Source organism: Chlorocebus sabaeus, chromosome 25 (genome assembly GCF_047675955.1).
Source record: "Chlorocebus sabaeus isolate Y175 chromosome 25, mChlSab1.0.hap1, whole genome shotgun sequence".
NCBI classification, from domain to species: Eukaryota; Metazoa; Chordata; class Mammalia; order Primates; family Cercopithecidae; genus Chlorocebus; species Chlorocebus sabaeus.
Window position 1 is genome coordinate 60,351,634 of NC_132928.1, and position 24,376 is coordinate 60,376,009.

The following is a 24,376-nucleotide window of genomic DNA, read 5'->3' on the forward strand; positions in this document are numbered from 1 at the left end:
TTCCTAAACTTCCCCCTTCCTCCAAGTTTAGTATCTAATTTTGATGTTCATGGGAAAAATACTATGCTTACTTTGTATAAGTTTTTAAGGGATATCTTTAATACACTTTTCTATATAATTAATTTCAAATTTTGATGATCTAGGATGATTGTTGAGAAAACTACTGCTGCTTGGGAATTATAAATAAAAACTGTTGATCTAGTTTTATTTTTATTTGCAACCTTATTTTTTGTTTCCTTATAGAACGCTAGCCCTAATTAAACCAGATGCAATATCAAAGGCTGGAGAAATAATTGAAATTATAAACAAAGCTGGATTTACTATAACCAAACTCAAAATGATGATGCTCTCAAGGTAATTTTTTGATCATTTTCAGTTATGTAATGTCTGATTACTTTTTAAAAAATCATTTTCTATCTTTCTTGTCATTGTTTAAAATTTAAAAACCTCCTATTGAATGACCAAGAATAGAATAGTAACCTTACCAAAATGGGAACTGGCAGGAGTTCATCTAGAATGTTACTGATAAAGCTGGCCCCCAAAAGATGGGATCTTTTCCTGTTCAGTGTCATGAAGCCTATACACAAAACCGAAAGTGGGTATCAAGTAGTGCAGGCTTTATTCAGTGTCCATGGAATTGAGAAACAGGAGCATGGCTCACAAATCAACTTCTCAACTAGAGAAGGGTGACGGGGGGTTAAAATAAAAGGATTTCTCTAATAAAGGACATAAAAAGCAAGAGGAGCAGCATGCATTTCTTTTCTGGAAATTGGTGGTGAAATTCCATCGGTTTCACAATTGATGGTGAATCGGAGTGCTGCTTTCCTTTTTGTCTTTTTATGGCCTCTTCCGGTCATTGTCATGGTCATTTTCAGCTGTCATGGTGCTGGTGGGCGTGTCATATAGTATGAAAATGAGATTATAATGAAGCCCGAGGTCTTTTTGATGTCATTCGTTTGCCTATCTCAGTTCTAACCATTCTCAGCTGGTCTGGTTGTAAAGGGAACTTTTTATTGCAGAAGTCCTGTTTCTTAAAGATAAGCAAAGTTAGGACAGGGTAGAAATTCAGCTGTCATGTAGTCATTACACCAGGTAACAAAAAGGAAAAGAAGAAAGAAAGAACAATAAGACAACAAGTAATCAGATGCATAAATAACCACTGAAGTCTCAGTAATTAGGAGTTGTCAAATTATGCATGCCTCATTTAATTATTATTGTCTTTCAAAACCCCATCTGCTTTTATAACACCAATGCTTGATAATTATAATCTTTTCTTAATATATAAGGATAACACACTGTATAAAATTAATAGACGAAATTAATGTCTGATTATTTTTATTTGACAAGAGGATGTTATTGTTGAGATTTCCAAAGATGATGCATTTGGAAATGTTTACATTTAGCTCTTCTTATTATAAATAATAGATAAATATACCTATTTATTTTTTACCTAGATAGGTAAATATACCTATCTAAAAAGCAATCCAACCCATTTAACCAGATATTTTCTAAGTTATTTAGTGAAAATAAGACTTATACATTCTATTTATCCCTTTCTATGATGAAGTAAGTAACTCTAACCCCGTGAGAGTGGCAAGGAGAGTGTTACCAATGTACAAACAAAGGATAGGGAAAACCTTCTCTTCAATTTTTTTAGAGATCCTTTAGAAAAAAATCTAATGATTGTTCCATGATATTGGACACCTGTTTTAAAAAAATTTCTTATCAAGTAGACAAAGCAAAGACTGAAACATTCTGGAAGATGAAGAAGGGAGATGAGTATAGGGCAGAGGCCTTTGTTTCCTGGGATCGCACTCTGGTTGGCTGAGTGTAACACAGAGTGTCTCTAGGGACAGGAATGTAGCAGTTAGGCAGGTCTGGCTCCAATAGTGTTCTTATGTTTCTCCACTAGTTTTTGTTTATTTTTGATCAGCTATCTTCTTAATGCTTCAATAAATCATTTATTTCTGGATTCATTCCATGGGTCAGTTGCATTTTTGTTTCTGTGAGAGTGGGGACAGTGGGGAGCAGTAGACATTCAAGTCAGCTTCAATACATCTGATTCCAAGAAACTTGAACACAATACCCTCCATTTTACCCTGACAATGACATGTTTAATTGGAATATTTTCCTTTTGTATGATCTCCTAGTTTACATATTTTCTAGAGAGAGAGGAGGCTTACATTTCAGAGCACAGTATTTAGACCAGATTGCTTGTAACTGTGCTACTTACTAGGTGTGTGACTGAACAATTTACCACTGTGTTTATTTCTTCGTTTGCAAAATGGGATTTATAATAGTACCTGTCTCATAAACTTGTGGTGAGGGTTACATGAGTTTAACGTCTCTATACTTTCAGTGTCTGATGACTTGGTATCCAACTTCCTGTGGTAAAGATGCTGCTTGTTTATCATAATGGCCCTATAGCACATGAAGAAAGATGCTAAAACCAGTGAACACTTCAAGAGCACCATAGGGTGTACATTTGCTAGTTTCTTTGAAACCTTAAATCTTGTTAATTCCACCCATGCCTTATGAAACACTTCATTCTTTGGAGTACCACAGATGCAAGCGCTTCTAATTACTTGTTAACACACCTATTCATTTGTAGTTATACACTTCCTTTTCTCATAGTCTTCTGAACACAAATCTCTTACTAAATCATTTTCACTGGGCCCTCTGGAAATCAAGTTTCATTGTGAACAAATATCCCATAGTGTCTTAACTGAGTGTATCCTTGCCCACACATTTTTAGTTTAGTTGAAATCTGACCCTTTTCCAGGGACATCCCTTTCCTTTTAGCCCTGTAGGCTGCTCACTCAGGAATGTTTCTTGTGTCACAGGGTCATGATATAGCGTGTTTTAGCTCTCTCCTAAAAATCTGTACTCTTCTTCATCCTTGGAAATTCATGTTATTTAGTTGTTTTACCACCCACTGAGCCTCATTTCCATTCTACAGTTCACAAACTCCACATTTGTTAAAGATTTGGACACTTTGTTTGTTTAAAGTTATAGTCTCCTTCTATTCCAGTGTCTCCTGACAGTTGGGATGACTTCAGCATCTCTGTGAGTGATCATACAGGGCTCTGTTCTATTTGCTTTCCCATCTCCGTGACTGTCACTATGATTTCAATTAGGTATTCCTCCAGAAACGTGGTCTCACTTTGTTGCCCAGACTAGTCTCAAACTGGCCTCAAGTGAGTCTCCCGCCTTGTACTCCCAAAGTGCTAGAATTACAGGCATGAGCCACTGCATCCAGCTTGTTGTATGTTCTTTTCTTTACAATTTTACTTGAGTAGTCCCATCCATGTCCAAATGATCACCTGCCACTTACTTATAGATGAATTCCAAATACATCTTCAGCCTTGACTTCTCTCTACAACTGTCAATCTGAAAGTGATCCTAGATTCATCTTGCTGTTCCCCTATTCCTCAAACCTACCTGATTTATAAATATTTTTACTTCTACTTTCTGTATATCCCTGGGAGCAATACTCTCCTTATAATTCCTATTGCAGCCCCTTAGTTTAGACATTTTATAGACTCACATTCAGGCTTTCAAAGTATCAAAATAGGCTACTGACTGATTTGTCTACTTCTTGACTTATTACCTTCTATTCCTTGATGGCTCATTTCCCACCTAAAGATTGCTCCATGCCATTTTCTTATTGCCACTACAATGAACCTTATAGAATGAAAATTTGAACATGTTACCACTCCCTTCCTTAAATCCATCAGTGGTTTCCCATATGCAGGAAGAAATGGACAAGCAGACAAGCTCTTTGATGGAGTATACAAGACTCTTAGTCATCTGGACTCACCTACTGTAATAGCTCTAAGAGGATACTTAGGTTTCAGTTCCCTGAATATGTTGTGCTTTATCCCATCTCAGTTCTTTTGTACATAATATTGTACTGTCTTGAATGCTCTGCCTTGTCTTCTGTCTAGTCCATTCCTATTCATCATTCAGAACCAACTCAAGTGTCTCATGGAAACTAATTCCCAAGAAAACTTAACTGCTTATATAATCATTCATATCAGTTCATGTATTTTTATTAGTATGCTGAGCTTGGGATTTCATCCAATTTATAAGCTAGGAAGTTACCTGTAACTCTTCCATGGATGTTAGCAGATGACATGAGACTTCTGGGTCAGAGACAAAAGACTATTATGGTAGAGCAAGCAGCATGAGCATCGTGTTTATATTGGTTCTCCTTGCCTCCATATCCTGTAGGAATAAAATGACCTAAGCCCAGGTGTATACTGTGTTTGTAGAGGGTGGCATCACAACTGAGGAGGAGTGAGCTTGGGTTACCAGCTGTTCCATTAGCAAGCAATAGACAAGCCTACTCTTTATACTGAAGAGAGGCTTTACCTTATCCCTCAAGGTTGCTTGTTGCAAACATAATCCTGAGAAATGACACTGATAAAGATCAGTCAGGTCCTTGCATTCTTGGCATACCCAATAAGACAAGTTAGAAGAGAGAAACTCATCTGGAGGAATTTCTCACAATGTATGCATCTTTTCTAAAATTGTTTGTTCAAATGTCAGTTCCCCCATGATGCAATATCCAGAAGATAGCTGCTGAGTTCTGTATGACTTTGTATTTCTAGTTCTTGAATCAGTGCCGCAACGAAGGTAGGCATTAAGTAACTATTTCTTGAAAGGGTTAATGGATAGATCCTTGTGAAAGAACGATTAGTTTCTTTATAAAAACACAACAAAACATAACAAAACAATAACAAAAAACTTCTCTAGATAGTGATTCACTTGTTAATACCTATCTCCTTCTAAACCTTTTAAGCAAAGAATTAGGTAAAAATGATGGGAAAACATTTATGAACTCTCATCCTGGTTTCAGTTTTAGATTTTGAATGGAGATAACTATGGAATCAGGGACATGTTGGATGAAAACAATGAAGCATTTTTAGTAATGGATTGAGGTTTTTCTTTTCAAGGATGTTCAAGATTATGGTTGTTTTTTCCTTTCTTGTAGTTCAGTTTTTTTGTGTTTGAGAAGTTTAGAATAGGTTGTTTTAGTATTCTTCTGCTAACTCTTCTAATTTATTCTCCATGTGAGTTTTTCAGTCATTCAGTTTTACCGCATTTTAGACTGTGATGCAATATATACATATCTCTTTTTTGTGAGTTTTTCTATTTACCCTCTGGAATGTTGTTCTGCAGTTAGTAGTAGCAAGAGCATAAGCAGTCAGAAATTTGCAGAGAGCTTTGGGTTCAAATCTTCTTGTCTTGTCCTTACTAGCTTTGTGAACTGGACAAGTTATGTAACCATGCTGAACTTTATTCTTTTCAAATGTAAAATGAAGGTGATCACACCTATTTCAATATATTTTTGTAAGGAATAAAGAGAATAATTTAATCATGGCTATAATTAACTCTAGAAAAATTAGATTTTTTTCTCCTTTCCATGTCTCAGGATGAATTTTATTCTCTATATTGGCATTACGTATTTCATAATCTCTTCATAGCCAAATGAATGTTTAAGTACATTTGGTTAGAATGAGAGTATGTGTGATATAACTTGTTATATAAATTCATTTTGTAATATGCTGATAAAATCTTAAAAGCATTGTATATCAAATTAATTCTCAAGCCTGAAAGGTTGATTCTTTGCTAGGGAACACTTTCCAGTTTTGTTTTGTTTTTTTTTTTTTTTTTTTGAGACGGAGTCTCGCTCTGTCGCCCAGGCTGGAGTGCAGTGGCCAGATCTCAGCTCACTGCAAGCTCCGCCTCCCGGGTTTACACCATTCTCCTGCCTCAGCCTCCCGAGTAGCTGGGACTACAGGCGCCCGCCACCTTGCCTGGCTAGTTTTTTTGTATTTTTTAGTAGAGATGGGGTTTCACCGTTTTAGCCAGGATGGTCTACTTTCCAGTTTTAAAAGTAGTTAATGTTTACGTATATTTGTCACATACTGTGAACCCAGTTCGAAGCCTTTAAGAAAACTACACAGTTTTAGGAGAGTCACTCAGTTTGCTTTAAAAAAAAACTTTTTTAGAGTTTTTAGCTAATCAGTTTAAAGTGCATTCTTTTATTGCCTGTGTAGATATTCCTTAGTGGTAATATAAGTGTAAAAAGTAAATCCCTGTTACAATTAATAAACTCTGAATTCTAAATGTTTCCATATTCTCCCCTTTTTTGGTGATGTCAAAGCATTAGTAACCAATAAAATAAAAACAAATTAAGATACGGAATTTCTCAGGCAGCTTTTAAAACCACGACTGTATAGTCTTTCCTTTGGAGAGACCTAGCTAAGAAAAAAAGCTGTAAACATTAAGTTAAAATTCTAGCCTAACCTCTTAAGTGTAAAGCCTGTGGGAAAAAAAGTGACAAATTTTTAATTAGAAGATGGCTTTGCATTTTTTGGCCGCAACTTATTTGTACTTTAAAAAACAAATATTCTCATTGGTCAAATATTAACCTTTGTTTCTAGAATGTTCAGGATGCTGTGAAAAAAGATAGATAAGGCCAGGTGTGGTGGCTCACGCCTGTAATCCCAGCACTTTGAGAGGCCGAGGTGGGTGGATCACCTGAGGTCAGGCGTTTGAGACCAGCCTGGCCAGTGTAGTGAAACCGCATCTCTGGTAAAAGTGCAAAAATTAGCCAGGCATTGTGGCACACACCTGTAATTCCAGTGACTTGGGAGGCTGAAACAGGAGAACTGCTTGAACCCAGGAGGTGGAGGTTGCCACTGCATTCTGGCCTGGGTGACTCAATCTGAAAAAAAAAAAAAGGAAGAAGATAGATGATATGTAACATAAGTAGAAAAGTAAATATTGCCTCCTACATTAATTTTTATTTACATCGCTATTACTCATACTTATAAAATATTTTAAAAGGGAGGCTTTGACAGAATATTTGGTGAAAAATTATTAATTAAAATATAAATTAGTATAGATTGAGAGGATTTTATCTTTATTTTATTAATGTAAGCTAAAGTAATGTGTTTTCTTTTATAGTTCTTAACTATTGTCATTTTGATTATTTTATAGGAAAGAAGCATTGGATTTTCACGTAGATCACCAATCAAGGCCCTTTTTCAAGTAGGTCCTTAATTTGGGGATTAGTGGCATATAAAGGAGGATATCCTAGAAAACTATGGATTTACATTTTTAAAATTTATTACATGAGAATAATCTGTCAGAAGGGCCATAGCAACATCTTGCAACTGCACAGAATTCTAAGAATTGCATTCTCTGTCTTTTTATTAAGAATTCCTATATTTTATCATTAAAAATCTTAAACTTTAGTTAGTTGCAAATAGGATGATTTGTTTACGTTACAAGAAGGATAACTTTAAAAATTTTTGGCTGATTAAAAATGGAGTGATAATTATATTTGATGTTCAATATTTTTGTTATGCTTTTGTGTTTGTGGGGCTTTTAATTTTTTTAATTTGTATTTTTTATGTCAACTTTTACTTTAGATTCAGGGGGTACATGTGTGGGTTTGTTACCTGGGAATATTGTGCGATGCTAAGGTTTGGGGTACAATTGATCCCATTACCCAGGTACTGAGCATAATACCCAATACTTAGTTTTTCAATTCTTGCTCCCTTCCCTTTCTCCCACTCTAATAGTCCCCAGTGTCTGTCATTGCCATCAGTAGATATTATTGTCCATGAGTAGCCATTATTTAGTTCCCACTTATAAGTAAGAACATGTGGTATTTGGTTTTCTGTTCTGTGTTAATTTGCTTAGGATAATGGCCTCCATCTCCATTCATGTTGCTGCAGAGGCCATGATTTCATTCTTTTTTATTGCAGCATGGTATTCCATGGTGTATATGTACCACATTTTTTTTATCCAGTTCACCACTGACAGGCGCCTAGGTTGATTCCATGTCTTTGGTATTGTGTATAGTGCTGCAGTGAACAGGCAAGTGCATGTATCTTTTTGGTAGAAATATTTATTTTCTTTTGGATATATACCAGTAATGGGATTTCAGGGTCAAATGGTAGTTCTGTTTCAAGTCCTCTGAAAAAACTTCAAACTATTTTCTACAGTGGTTGAGGTACTAATTTGCATTCCCATCGACAGTATGTAAGTGTTCCCTTTCTCTACAGACTTGCCAGCATCTGTTGTTTTTTGACTTTTTTTAAAAAAGGATTCAGCTTCTATTTTAGATACAGGGGGTACATATGCAGATTTGTTACATGGGAATATTGTATGATGCTGAGGTTTGCAGTATGGATCCCATCATCCAGATAGAGAGTATAATACCCACCAGGTAGTTTTTCACACCACCTGCATTCTCTCCTCTAGTAGTCCACAGTGTCTATTATCCCCATATTTGTGTCCATGTGTGTTTAATGTTTAGCTCCTACTTGTAAGTGAGAACATGCAGTATTTGGTTTTCTGTTTCTGGATTCATTTGCTTAGGATTATGGCCTCCAACTGTGTCCATATTGTTGCCAAGAACATGATTTTATTTTTTTTATGGCTGTGTAGAGTTCTGTGTTATATATATATATACCACATTTTCTTTATCCAGTCTACCACTGATGGGCACTTGAGTTATTTCCATGTATTTGCTATTGTGAATAGCACAGCAATGAGTGTATGAGTGCATGTGTCTTTTCGGTAGAATTTCTTTTCCTTCGCGTATATACCCAGTAATGGAATTGCTAGGTCAAATGGTAGCTCTGTTTTAAGTTGTTTGAGAAATATCCACACTGCTTTCCACAGTGGCTGGAGTAATTAACATTGCCATAACAGTGTATAAGCATTCTCTTTTCTCTGTAGTCTTGCCAGCATGTTTCTTTTTTGACTTTTTAATAATAGCCATTCTGACTGGTATGAGATGGTATCTCATTGTGGTTTTGATTTGCATTTCTCTGATGATTAGTGATATTGAGCATTTTTTCATATGCTTATCAGCTGCTTGTATGTTCTTTTGAGAAGTGTGTATTCATGTCTTTTGCTCATTTTTTTAGTGGGGTTGTTTCATGCTTGTTTGATTGTTTAAGGTCCTTACAGATTCTGCATATTAGTCCTTTGTTGAATGCATAGTTTGCGAATATTTTCTCCCATTCTGTAGGTTGTCTTTTTACTCTGTTGCTGGTGCAGAAGCTTTCTGTGCAGAAGCTCTTTAGTCCCACTTGTCAATTTTTGTTTTTGTTGCCATTACTTTTGAGGACTTAGTCATAAATTCTTTCCCAAGGCCAATGTCCAGAATGGTGTTTCCTAGATTTTCTTCTAGGATTCTTACAGTTTGAGGTCTTACTTTCAAATCTTTAATCCATCTTGAGTGAAGTTTTGTATATGGTTAAAATTAGGGGGCCAGTTTCATTCTTCTGCTTATGGCTAGACGGGTATCCCAGCACCATTTATTGAATAGAAAATCCTTTCCCCATTGCTTATTTTTGTTGACTTTGTCAAAGTTCAGATGGCTGTAGTTGTGTGACTGTATTTCTGGGTTCTCTGTTATGTTCCAGTGATCTATGTGTCTATTTTTGTACCAGTACCATGCTGTTTTGGTTACTGTAGCCTGTTGTACTTTTCAATTATTTTGGTAGTCTTGTATACATAAAGCAATGTTCATGGAACCCTTCTATTTTAACTAAATAGTTTGATATATATTTTGTTCTTTGACATATAACAAATAATATATGTTACACTGAATCTATATATTCTAAATATTTGACATGTAATTAAATTTAAGTGAATATTTTGCATACTCATGTTACTGTTGACAGACAAAGAGTGTTTACACTTCTAATGAGAAAGAATGTTGTATCAGCCAAATGAAATGGCCACAGTAGACATGTTATTTGATATCCTGCACTGAGTAGTGGGTTTTTAAAAAAATTTTATATAAGAAAATTATTATGCTATAGATTATTTCAAATCAAGCATTATAAAATATTCCTGTCTTGTTAGAATAGTCATATACAATTTTCTACAAAATTGGTGGAAATTATCTTTTGGTATAAACTTTGTATATGTTTATAGAATTGAATTACAACTCCTAGTCTAATGATTTATATGTGATTTACATGCAGTAAATTTTATTATAAGAATGGATTAACTAGTTGCCTGTTAATGAGAATGATGTAACAATAGACTAGGTGAAGTAATTGCATGAAACAGTATCTATGATCAGGCACATCATTCCCTGTATTGTTAGATGCCATATTCATAGGCTTATTTGATTGTGTGTTTTGAGAATTCTGTATTAATAGGGCATTAGATTGTAAGTGTCTCGAAGGGGTGATTTTTTTTATGGCACAGAGACTGATATGTTGTAGGTAATTATTAAATGCTTACTGAATGACTAAACATGGTTTGCTCCCTTGAGTTGGGTTTTTTTAATCTAATGGTTGGTCTTGGGGGTTTTGTTTGTTTTGGCATCAAAGGTTTGGCAGAAAGTGTATAAGGAGGTATTATAGACCTCTTAGGGTAGAAGATAAGAATACTTTTTTGTACATATGATTTCTTAGAAATATTCTTCAAAACGAATGGGAGTGTTTTAAAAAGGAAGTACTGAGGGGAGGTGACATATAACATGGTACAGGGTGGAAGGCAGTGTGTCAAAAATAGTCGTAAGTTAGTGGGCACAAAACAGCCTGTCACACCATGCTCCTTTCTCCAGAAGGGTCTCTTCTCTCTACTTCGGATGAGAGAAAAACACGGGCTTACTCTAAAAAGTACTATGTCCCTGCTTAATACAGTCAGAAGGAGGATGTCACTTATTTCATAGTTAAACTTGTCATTGCATCCTGTACACATGTAAAAGTAGAAAATAAAATGAGGTATTGTTTTTTATACCTTGGGGGACTGTGACTCAGTGCTGGATTTTTAATCAAGAACCTATGCATAAGCTTTAATAATTTAATACAGAAATAACCCAGAGTAGTTTTTACACTAATAAAAGGATATTTCTTGAAGCCTGCTGGTTTTTTCTTTTTTTTTTTTTAAATCACCAAACCAACTCAGTGTTTATTGGTTGAGAGAGTTCTTTGTCAGTCTTTGAATTCTAATAGTTTTACACAAAAAATAAATAAATTCTTTCTAAAAATATGTTACAAGGCATCCATCTCTGTCATCAATTTGTATATTGTGAAATTGTACTTGACTGCAGTGGTAAACACATGTAAATAAAAAGGAAAATCCTCTGTACCTGTTAGAGCACTGGGAAAAGCATAGGTCAACACTATGCATTTTAAGTCATGAAAGAGTCTTAATTTAACAGAACAGTGATTTTTCTGCTAACAGTAATTTGACATTACTAGTGATTTGAAGTGAATTGAGCCACTGCAAGACAGTCAATTTATGAACAATTTCTCCTGCCCATGTAAAATTAACTATTCTCAATGGTTCTAAGATTATTAATATTCATGTCTATGTTGAAATAATCCAATTTAAATATATCCTGTTGTTAAGACAGATAACTAGGTCGACAGAAAAAAGAAGCAAACTAATCTTCTATCTGTTTTACAGTGAGCTGATCCAGTTTATTACGAGTGGTCCTGTTATTGCCATGGAGATTTTAAGAGATGATGCTATATGTGAATGGAAAACACTGCTGGGACCTGCAAACTCTGGGGTGGCACGCACAGATGCTTCTGGAAGCATTAGAGCCCTCTTTGGAACAGATGGCATAAGAAATGCAGCGCATGGCCCTGATTCTTTTGCTTCTGCGGCCAGAGTAAGGAGTTTTAAAAATATTTTAATTCTCTTCTAATTCTTTTAAATGTTTTATATGAAAGTAAAGCATTTCTGTCACTGGTGACTGAGGGTGGATTTATGCCACTGATCTAGTAGTAGAGAAAATCTTTGACATTTTGCCTAGTATCAAATAGTGTTTCAGTATATCTCCTTTGTGAACTGGTAACCTGATCATGATCAATGTGTTTTCTCCAATAAAACACTTCTCATCCTGTTTCTTGTTCCAAAGACTTAAATTACTGAGGCTCCTAAATGTTTGAATTATTGAATTCATGTAAGAATACCAGTTTACGGCTAGCAGATATTAAAAGGAAGATATAATTGGAGATATTATAAAGAAGATATAATTGGAGATATTACATTTTGATCCAGACCTAACACTGTACTTTCAAGCTTAACATCTTATTATTTTCCTATATGTACCTAGTGTTTATGAAAGTTTCTCTACTCCTTATTTTTAAATCCATATAAATAAAGCATTATATTGGATTTATGCTGAGGTTGAATTAATGAAGTGTAAGTTTATTTTTAGCATTGTGAGAAGTGTCTCACTTAAAGTAGTTTTTAATCTGGTCGTGTTTGCAATGTAACAATATTAGACAGTTTTAGAATTGATTTCCTTCTTTTTCTTACCATTTCATCAGCAAGTCCCTGCAGCTCTTTCAAAATAAACCCTGAATCTGATCATTGTGGTCTAAATCAGTAATGTATTTTGCCAGAACTGCTACGATAGCCTCCAAATTATTTTTTCCTCTTTTCTTACACTCAATTTATGAAAATTTTACTTTGCCCAAGTACAATTAACTATGCCCAGTGATCTTTTAAAGACAAATCAGATTAACATTCACCTGCTGAAAACCCTTCAGTGAATTTCTGTCTCTTGTAGAATAAAATCTACAGTCTTTATTGTAGCCTCCAATGCTCTATCTAGTCTGGCCCCTATCTATCTCTAACTGTATCTTTGATCAATCTCTATTTTAATCACTGTGTTCCAGGCATACTAACCATCTCACTATTCCTTAAATAGCATATTTCTGTCTAGAATAGTCAACTAACAGCAAAGAGGACAGTGTGGTTGGATAGGAATGAAAGAGGGAGGAAGAGGGTGATGAGGTTACAGAGGTACTTAGGGGAACGATTATATGGTCTTATAGGCCGTAGTAGTACTTTTAGATTTCTCTCTGAAAAAATAGAGCCATTTTAGGGTTTTGAGCAAAGGACTGATATGTTCCACTTGCCATTTAAAAGGATCATTCTGGCTGTTGCATTAAGAATGACTATAGAGGCCAGGAGTGGTGGCTCACGCCTGTAATCCCAGCACTTTGGGAGGCTGAGGCGGGCAGATTACTTGAGGTCAGGAGTTCAAGACCAGCCTGGCCAACATGGTAAAGCCCTGTTTCTACTAAAAATACAAAAATTAGCTAGGTGTGGTGGTGCCCACCTATAATCCCAGCTACTCCAGAGGCTGAGGCAGGAGAATTACTTGAACCAGGGAGGTGGAGGTTGCAGTGAACTGAGATCACGCCACTGTGCTCTAGCCTGGGTGACAGAGTCAGACTCCATCTTGAAAAAAGAAAAAAAGAATGACTATAGAGGGCAAAAACGGCAACAGGGAGCCTAATCAGGAGTTTGTTGGAATAACCCAGCGAGATGATTGCTTGGACCCGGGTGGTAATAATGAAAGAAGTATACAAATATATTTTAAAATATCTATTAATGGTTGAAGGTGAAAGAAACAAGATTTTCTGCTAGACTGAATGTAGAGTATGAGAAAAAGATACCAAGGATTACTCCAAAGTTCTTAGCCTGATTAACAGAAGGATAGAATTTACATAAACTAAAATGAGGCAAACTGTGGCTAGAGTCAGAATGAATAGACAAATCAGGAGTTACGTTTTGGACATTTGTAAACTTAACCTGTTTGTTAGTTATCCAATTAGACTGATGAATGAAAAAAATTAGTATACAGCTTAGAGTTATCAGCACATCAATGGTATTTAATGCTGGGAGACTGGTTGAGATTACCAAGGAGAAGGTGTAGATAGAGAAGGAAAGAGCACCAAAGATGAAGCTGCCTCTTGATAAAAGATCAAGGAAAAGAAGGCAGCAAAGGAGGTTGAGGAGGTGTCACCAGAGAGGTAAGAGGAAAAACTGAGATAATTATGCCCTAGAGGCCAAGTGAATCAAATATTGTACAATGAGAGAATGACCAGTGGTGTCAAATATGGCATATATATCAAGTAAGAAGAGGACTGAGAATGGATTGTTAAATTTTGCAATGTGGATATCATTGGTGAACTTTGTAAGGTCAATGTTGATGGGGAGGTAGAGGCAAAACCCTGTGTGGAGTAGACTTAAAAGAAAATTGTGGGACAGGAATTGGAGTTAGTGAATATAGACAACTTTTTCTTTTGAGGAGTTTTCCTGCAAAGAGATGAGGTGGTAGCTGTCAAGAAAAGCAGGATCAATTTTTTTTTAAGATGAAAGGTTTTAGGTAAAACATTGATGATGTAGGAAAAAGAGGGAGACTTGTTGGAGCAATTTCATTAATTAGGCAAAAGGGAATGGAAATTAGAACCCAGGTGGAGAGATTGGCAGGCGTGCATCTCAGGTACTCGTCTGTAGCAACAGATGGGAAGGGAGAATATGTGAACACAGATGCTGATTCTTAACTAGGAAGCAAGATCAAAACAGCTAAAAGTGAGGATGAGGGATAAGGTATTGATCGGTCTGAAGGGAGAGAAGAATATGTGAAATGGTCATCTGGAAAAGGAATAGATCAGGGAAATGTAGTGTGTGATTGCTATGCTGAATTAATGGCCCATCTCGTATTCATGGCCATGAATTAGGAGTGTGGTTCTCCAGCCGGTTCAACTGCATGGCTGAAGGTAAGGAGTAGGTGGAGAGTTGGCTTTAACCATGGCTGTGGTTTTGTGAAACAAATGTGATGAAAGTGTTAAGGAAGTTAAAGATACCTGCAAGAAAGCAATTATAGTCTTTGACCACATCTTAGTAGTAGACATTTACTATAAATGTGGTATTGTTTGTATAGTTAAATTACCAATCCTATTTTAAAGCATTATAAAAATAATCAACATAACTAATTAATGAAGGAAATAATTGAGGCTGAACTGAAAGTCACTACCGTGTTTACTGATATTTCCTGCCTATTTCACCCTATTACCACCTTATGGCATCCATTTCTTTTTTGTTTCTACTAGATCATTTAATAAATTTGAGCACAAATATACTTGTCAGATTTTAGTTATATCTTGTAGTGGAGCAACTTTTGCTAAGTTAGCTGCTGTCTTAGTCCATTTTGTGTTGCTATGAAGGAATACCTGAGGCTGGGTCGTTTATATAGGAAAAAGGTTTATTTGGCTCATAGTCCCAATGGCCAGGAAGTTCAAGATTGGGTATCTGCATCTCGTGAGGCTCTCAGGCAGCTTCCACTCATGATGGAAGGTAAAAGGGAGCCTGCATTTGCACAGATCACATGGTAAGAGAAGAAGCAAGCCACAGGCAGAGGCGTCAGGTTATTTTCAACAACTAGCTTTCAGTGGAACTAATAGAGGGAAAACTTGCTCACCTCGGAGGGAGGGCATTATTCTATTCACGGAATTTACCCCTACTATCCAAACCTCCCATTAGACCCCACCTCCAACATTGGGGATGAAATTTCAACATGAGATTTGGAAGGAACAAACATCCAATCCAAAGCAGCTACCATTGCCATTTAACCTAAAGAAATGTCTTAAACATATTTGTTTATATTTTGTGCATTTAATTTTTTTAACCTCTTTCTGCTGTTAGTCCCTGAAATATCCATAATATTATTTGTATGAACCCTTTAGGATATATATATATATATATATATATATATTTACCCTTGTCTTGGGAAGAGTGAGTGTTGTTGACATTATGTTAGGTAGCTCTAGGAATTAAGGAAAAATATTGTAGCTGGAAAATAGAGCTTATGTGAAGAAGCAAAGACCATAGGTCTTAAAAAATTGAAAAACATCACAGCCCCAAACTTATGCAGCCCCAAACAGCTTCTTCTTTACCTTGACTTCCTATTAGTTATTGTCTAATTTTTGATTCCATCTTTCCAGATTTTACCAAAACATAGACTGTTTTCATTCCTCAGCTATCTTTGACTAGTCATTTGTGAGCAATTGTTAAAATTTGGCATTATTTTTATCAGTCCTGAAAATATTGTCTTTGGAGACCATGATTTGTGTCTTACTAATTGGTTTTTCTTCCTTCACTTGTCCTTTCAGACGTTGGTATTTTGCAGGCTTCTCTTCTTGGTTTACTCCTTTTCTTGCTCTAATTTTCAGTTTCCTAGTCTGTAAAATAAGATCATGATTGAACCTGCATTGTAGTGGTCTTTGAGGATTAAATGAAATTATTTCAGTGCTTAGTATAGTACCTAGAACATACTATTTAATGAATGGATGTTATCTTTTATTATTAATATTTTACTTTCATGGTGCTCCCCAAACCTGTATCTGTAATTTGTACTGGATCTAATATTAATATACAAAAGTCAATAGTAATCTTGATATACTTGAAATAACCAGTGAGAAAATGTAATTTTAGAAGAGATTTCCATTCACATGGTCAAAAAAAAGTCTATGACACCTAGAAATTGAACAAAAGATGTGGGGGATCTTTATGGAGAAAATTATAAATATTTATTGTAGACAATAACAAAAGATATAAATAAATGAAGATATATGCCATGTTTATGAATGGGAAGAGTCAGTATCCAGAAGATAGCAGTTCTCTCCAAGTTGATCTATAAATTGTGTAATTTCATTCAAAATCTTAGAACAGATTTTCATGATATTTAACAAACTTATGAAACAGCCAAGGGCCCAGAACAGTTAAGACAGTTTTGAAGAGGGAGGAAAAGATGTGGTGATAATAGGGTGAGACTTATTTTAAGGGATATCAAGCCTTTTCATAAATCTTTAGTAGGAAAAACTGTGGTATTAGCATGGGAGTAGGCAAGTATATCAGTGCAACAGTCTAGAGTGCTCAAGAGATGACCCACATATAATGAGAAGTTGGTACCATTATAAATCAGTGGACAAGGGATAGATTGATTCGTCAATAAATTGTGTGTGATAATTTTATATGGAAAAATGTAAATTAACCTAAGTTTCCATCTAGGATTGTCCTTAGAGTTTCAGACTTACATAGAAATAATACATTTAAAACAGAACTGATTACAATTTTTTTTTTTGAGACAGTTTCACTCTGCTGTCCAAGCTGGAATACAGTGGTTGATGTGATAATAGCTCTCTATAACTTTGAACTCATGGGCTCAAGCCATCCACTTGCCTCAGCCTCCCAAGTAGCTAGGACTGCAGGCATGTACCACCACGTCCAGCTAATTTTTTAATTTTTTGTAAAGATAGGGTCTTGTTGTGTTGCCCAGTCTGGTCTCAAACTTGTGGCCTCAAGTGGTCCTCCTTCTTGACCTCCCAAAATGCTGGGATTACAGGCATAAGCCACCATGCTCAGCCTGTGCTGATTATAATTTACCGAAGTATTCCTTGTGTATTCAGTACATCTCTAGGTAGGAAATTTGGGAGCCAGTATTCTTTATTCTGCCCTCTTTATCCCCCTAATAGAATCCGCAAAAGATCTTGTAGGTTTTTCTAACATTTCTAAATATTTTCTTGAATTATTCCCCTTCTCTATTCCTACCATCACTCTTCTAGTTCTGACCTGGGCTGCTGCAAGAGTCCTGGAATATACTTTTCTACCTCAAATGTATCTTCCACGTAGGTTTCAGAATGAGTTATCTAAAAATATTAATCCATCCATCTCATGACTACTAAAGATATTTTAAAGTACTCCATTATTCCCAGAATCAAATTCAAGCTCCTTGACATAGTTTCCAAAGCATTTCAGTGATCTGTCTCCCAGCCCTCCTCCAGCCTTATATCCTGCCTCACCTTCTATTTACTGTGGGATTCTTGCTCTGTTGCTTTTACTCATTCTACCCCTCTGCATTGAAATTCCAATTCTCCCTTTGCCCAGGTAATTTTTATTTGTCTTTTAACACTCAGCTCAGAGTTCTTTATATTATACATACAAATTCTTTATCCAGATATATGATTTGCAAGTATTTTCTCATAGTATGTGGTTTGCATTTTCATTCTCTTTAACAATATCTTTGTATGAGCAATTTTTACTTCTGATGAAGTCCAGTATCAGTTGTTCTTTAATGTATTATGCTTTAGGTGTTAAGTCTAAGGAACTGTTCCCACACCTAAGGTCACAAATATTTCATTCTTTATTTGATTCTAGAAGTTTTATAGTTTTAGTTTTTATACTTAATTCTATGATCCATTTTGAGTTAATTTTTATGTATGGTACAAGGTATGATCACAATTTGTTATTCTTTACATAGATATACTTCCAGCATTATGCTAAAAATACTTTATTTCTTTAATTAATTACCTTTGCACCTTTGTTGAAAATGTATTGAATATATATATATATTGCTGGGTCAATTTCAGCAATTCGTTCCGTTCTATTCATCTACAAGCATACCTCAGAGATAATGTGGATTTGGTTCAGACCACCACAATGGAGTGCATATGGCTATATAGGGAGTCCCATGAATTTTTTGGTTTCCTGGTATATAAATGTTATGTTTATACTGTAGGCTACTAAGTGCAATAGCATTATGTCTAAAAAAAAAACTATGAACATATCAATTAAAAATACTTCATTGCTAAAAAATGCATGCTAACAATCATCTGAGCCTTCAGCAAGTCATAATCTTTTTGCTGATCTTACTTTGATGTTGATGTCTGCTGATTGATCAAGGTTGTGGTTGCCGAAGGTTGAGGTGGCTGTGTCTATTTCTTTTTATTATTATTATTATACTTTAAGTTCTGGGATATATGTGCAGAACGCGCAGGTTTGTTACGTAGGTATACACTTGTCATGGTGGTTTGCTGCACCCATCAACCCATCATCTACATTAGGTATTTCTCCCAATGCTATCCCTCCCTTAGCCCCCACCCCACAACATGCCCTGGTGTGTAACGTTTCCCTCCTTGTGTTCTCATTGTTCAACTCCCACTTATGAGTGAGAACATACAGTGTTTGGTTTTGTGTTCCTGTGTTAGTTTGCTGAGAATGATGGTTTCCAGCTTCATCCGTGTCTATGCAAAGGACATGAACTCATCCATTTTTATGGCTGCATAGTATTCCATGGTATATATGTGCCACATTTTCTTAATTCAGTCTATCATTGATGGGCATTTGGCTTGGTTCCATCCAAGTCTTTGCTATTGTCAATAGTGCTGAAATAAACGTATGTGTGTATGTGTCTTTATAATAGAATGGTTTACAATCCTTTGGGTGTATATCCAGAAATGGAATTGCTGGGTCAAATGCTATTTCTGGTTCTAGATCTTTGAGGAATTACCACACTGTCTTCCACAAAGGTTGAACTAATTTACACTCCCACCAAAAGTGTAAAAGCATTTCTATTTCTTCACATCCTCTCCAGCATCTGTTGTTTCCTGACTTTTTAATGATCGTCATTCTAACTGGGGTGAGATGGTATCTCATTGTGGTTTTGATTTGCATTTCTCTAATGACCAGTGATGAGCTTTTTTCCTCATATGTTTGTTGGCTGCATAAATGTCTTCTTTTGAGAAGTATCTGTTCATATACTTTGCCCACTTTTTGATGGGGCTGTTTGTTTTTTTCATGTAGATTTGTTTCAGTTACTTGTAGATTCTGGATAGTAGCCCTTTGTCAGATGAATAGATAGCAAAACTTTTCTCCCATTCTATAGGTTGCCTGTTCACTCTGATGATAATTTCTCTTTTGCTATGCAGAAACTTTTTAGTTTAATTGGATCCCATTTGTCAATTTTGGCTTTTGTTGCCATTGCTTTTGTTGTTTTAGTCAAGAGGTTTTTGCCTATGCCTATATCCTGAATGGTATTGCTGAGGTTTTCTTCTAGAGTTTTTATGGTTTTAGGTCTTATGTTTACGTCTTTATCCATCTTAAGTTGATTTTTGGGTAAGATGAAAGGAAGGGGTCCAGTTTCTGTTTTCTGCATATGGCTAGCCAGTTTCCCCAACACCATTTATTAAATAGGGAATCCTTTCCCCATTGCTTGTTTTTGTCAGGTTTGTTAAAGATCAGATGGTTGGAGATGTGTGTCGTTACTTCTGAGGCCTCTGTTCTGTTCCATTGATCTATACTGTTTTAATTTGGAACATTTACAGAAATGATATCCATTTTAAATTACTGTTACAAGTAAAAAGTTTTGGAGAAACTTTGAACTGACCACCATTTAGCCATACTTTTATTATCATAATAAAATTATTAGTACAGATTAATTACAAATGTTTTAGTGAAATTACCAGGAAATCCTATCAGGGTGAAACTTTATGAAGAAGTACAACTCTATATTTTATAATTTGCTTAAAAAATTAAAAAATTATATACCTAAAGCTTTCAAATTGAGTCTGAATTTTTAGTTTTTTGTAAAGCTATAAATATTTATTCTTTCCTACTAGGGAATTTAGGAAAATGTAAAGGCACAAGGATAATGGCAAGAATCTTTGGAAGAACAGATTTTATACAAAATATTTTAGCCCCTCAAATCCCAAAGGAACACAGATATTATTTTTGTGACTTTATTTGTTGTATAAAGACTTTGAATTAATTGCCATAACAATGACTTAGTAAAAGCGCTCTTATTCATGTTTCACTAAGAAGATGTATTTATGTAAAATCTTTATGCTTTATAAATAAATATTTATTTAGCATAGGTAAATATGGTACTTGAAAATCTGGGTACTTGGAAAGCTGGCATTTTTATTTTTAGAAATTGAGTGAGAAAAGGAATTAAAGGAAAGTTAAGACAAAAATAATTGGTCAGCTAATTGTTAAATAATTTGTTAAACTAGAGATAGAACAATTTAGCACTGCTTTTCACTTTGGAAAGACAGATAAGAAAAAGTACAGGGTTTTTGGAACTACAGTCACTTGGATTTGAATCCTGGCTTTAACTTGTAAGGGCTTGTTACTTAAGCTTTCTGAGTCTTATTTTTCTCATTTATACACTGGATACATTTATATTGTTTAGCACATGCAGAATTTATTAGCTGCTGAATTTCAGTCATTCCCAAACATTCATTGAGAAACTGCTAGTGAACAAGTAATGAAGATGAACTAAGCCCTGGCACTCTCCAACACATAGAGGTCAGCTAGATAGGAGAAAACCATCGAAGGAGACTGAGAAGGAGTAGCCAGTGAGGTAGGAAGAAAGGCAAGTAATGAAAACATTCCATAGTGTAGGATGTGACAAACTGTGTCAAATACTGTTTGGTAAGGTAAGGTGAGGGCTGAGAGTAATTAACCAGTGGACTTAGCAACATGGAGGCAGTAAGGGATTTTAATGAGCAGCTTTGGTGGAATGAAAACCTAATTGGTTATGGGTTTAAAAGAGACTGTAGGAGAGGAAGCAAAAATGGAAAAGAAAGACATTTCTTTTGAGTTTTGTTGTGAAGGGAACAGACCAATGGGAACTCTCAAAAGGGCATGTCCTTTTCAGTTTGCTACTCTGTCATGTTCTCTTGTCACACCACTTCTTCATTCCTTCATTGATCATCTGCCAGGTCCCTGTAGGTATTTGAATTTTCATCTGTACTATAAAGGTTCTCTCGGACCATGCAATCAAAGCATCTGGTATAGGACTAAAAGGGGTAGTTGCTGTTGTTATTCATTAAAAATAATAATACATAATGGCAGCAATATGATAGAAAGGCACTTGATATCTTAGGAATAGAACACTTTTTATTCTAATGTCTTACCACTGGAAATGCTCAAGTATATACACTACTATTTGAATAATTTCTCATTGTCCTTGTGTTTAAAAAAATGCTCATCAATGTGGCATATTAACACATTCTATAATCTTTTCATTTTAAATTTAATGAAAAATAAATACAGTTAACCCATAAACAACACAGGTTTGAACTGCACGGGTCTACTTATATGTGAATATTTTTCAATGGAAGAATTGAAAATACAGTATTTGCAGGATGTGAAACTCGCATCTACGTAGATTTGACTTTTCCTATAAGCAGGTTCCACAGGGCTGACTGCGGACTTGAGCATGCATAGATTTGAGTACACACAGGGATTTGAGTACCAATCCCTTATATATACCAAGGGCTATTTGCATTGAGCCAGGCATTGTTTTAGGTGCTATGGGTCCTACAGAGCTATGCAACTTAGTTCCCGTTTTTTCAAATTTATAATTTGATGGAAGGCAAGTAACCAAATAACCATAACTTTGGGGGAGTAAAGGTTGCTGACAGGAGGCATCAGGAAATGCCTCCTAGTGGTAAGTGGTATTTGAGGTGGCTCTTTACACATTGGTAAGGTTCTTTGGAACTTGGGTCAGAGGGTTTTATAGGGAATAGTAGAAATAATAGCAGTGAAAGCTTAAGGGCAGAAAAGCATCTAAGTAATTAAAAGAACTGATTAGTGTGACCATCTTTATGGCTAGTTCAAATTGTTGGGTTGTCATTTTAGTGAACCACATCCACCATGAATAACACAGCCTAAATCTGTTTATAAAACATGGATCATTTGATTTTATTTTATACTAGGCCTATAGTTAGTTTTAAGTAGCTGTAGTTCTCAGATTCCTGATATTAATCTCTCTTCCTATAAAATTTCCTAGTTTTAAGTTTTATTTTACATATTTTAATGAAAAATTTAAAATTAAATTTGTGTTTAATTAACTAATGCTTTGGGGAGAATAAGAACTTTATAATGGTATTTCCAATATTCAAAATTTATTAAGTCTTTGTCCACTATATTCCTGGAACAAAATGACGCATATTCTCGTTGCTTTGATTGATAATTCTTTATATGCTCTTCCAGTTATAAGTCTTGAAACAGGGTTAATCTAATCAGTGTGTCTTTGTAAAACTCATTTTTAGAAAATCTGAAACAAAAAATTTGTATGAAACTCTAAAAGTGATTGCATGATCTTCCTCCCCCACAGAAATATCTTGTAAATTCCACCTAAGAGATCACATTTGTCAAAATCATTTCTCTCTGTTTTTAGGAAATGGAGTTGTTTTTTCCTTCAAGTGGAGGTTGTGGGCCGGCAAACACTGCTAAATTTACCAATTGTACCTGTTGCATTGTTAAACCCCATGCTGTCAGTGAAGGTAAGTGCTATGCTGAGTACACTATATTCAATACATTTTTTTAATAGGAGAGCAATGTTTATTTTCTTGATGTACTTTAGGTATAGAAATTTAAGTATACTTTTAGTATTTCCATTTTTTTTCTTTGAAGGCACTTGAATAAAGGTGACAAAATATAAGGGAAAATCTGTCTAAATCTCTATTTGTCTTTTTATTTGTGCATTTTTAGGAGGTGTTCTTTGAGTTGCTGATCATGCTCAGGCTCAGTCATACTGTTGCAGGTCTTGGTTAATTGACTTTTAGTCTGCCTCCTCTCTTTCCAGTCACAAACTGTGATTCACTTAATTTACCTAATTAGCACTCCTTTTTTTTTTTTTTTGAGACAGAGTCTCGTTCTGTTGTCCAAGCTGGAGTGCAGTGGCATGATATTGAGTTACTGCAACCTAAGCCTCCCGAGTCGCTGGGACTACAGGCATACACCACCATAACCATTTAATTTTTGTATTTTTAGTAGAGACAGGGTTTCACCATATTGGTAAGGCTGTTCTTGAACTCCTGACCTCAGATGATTCACACACCTCGGCTCCCAAAATGCTGGGATTACAGGCATGAGCCACTGTGCCCAGCCAATAGCACTCCTGTTGTATAAATTAAAACAACATCTGCTATACCTCCATTATACTCTTCCTGAGAAAGCTAGAGAAATTTCCTTCAGTTCTTTGTATCTGAAACAGTTCTTTGACATATGTATGTAAATACATGTTTGCATATATACATATATAGAGAGAGATAGTTTGCAAGTTCTTTTCTTATTTTTGTCTCAATTTCTTTATTTGATTTATTTTAGTCTGGTGTATATATATTTTTGTTAAGTATCTCAAATCTTTTTGGAAGTAAGATGGTATATGGTTAAAAAGATCACCCTTAAAAAACTAAAATATACTAAATAATGTACAGAAGTGAATGGATTTAAAAATTTTATGTCTTCTAAGTATCAAAGTAATCCATGTATGTAGTAGAAAAATTGGAAAATAAAAAACCATTAAAAGCGGAGTAAAAAATTACTGAATTCCCATCACCTGAAGATAGTCATAGTTAATATTTTGATGCATTTCCTCCAAATCCTTTTTTTCTGCATTTGTATGTGCATGTGTGTACACTGATACACATGAATGTAATGGTTGAGATGTAGGTCTATGGGCTGTTGTTTAAATATAATTTTTGTGAGCATTTCTGGCTGCTGTTGAGTCCTCATTAATATTTTAATAGATTATTTAATATTTAACAGCAATTGTATAAATGTAGTATGGTATTTGGATACTTAGGTTGTTTTCAGTGTTTTCGTACTAAAATTAAAACTTTGAAGAATATCTTTATACATAAATATTTGATGATATCTCTAATCTTTTCCTCTGGCCAGCTTCCTAGAAATAGAATTACTTGTTGGAAGGATATGAGCCTTAGAGATCTTG

The 24,376-nt window shown here is 35.2% G+C and overlaps 1 protein-coding gene across 4 annotated transcripts in view; it reads left to right on the plus strand.

Annotated features, from left to right (window-relative positions):
- Positions 1 to 24,376, plus strand: part of NME7 (NME/NM23 family member 7) — a 214,573-nt gene that overhangs the window by 48,671 nt on the left and 141,526 nt on the right. For all 4 annotated transcript variants that reach the window (XM_073011811.1, XM_007989596.3, XM_007989592.3 and 1 more), the window contains 4 exons: positions 244 to 354; positions 7,012 to 7,062; positions 11,461 to 11,668; positions 22,820 to 22,925. In XM_073011811.1, the coding sequence (XP_072867912.1) occupies positions 244 to 354; positions 7,012 to 7,062; positions 11,461 to 11,668; positions 22,820 to 22,925 (476 nt within the window). The remainder of the gene's footprint in view (positions 1 to 243; positions 355 to 7,011; positions 7,063 to 11,460; positions 11,669 to 22,819; positions 22,926 to 24,376) is intronic.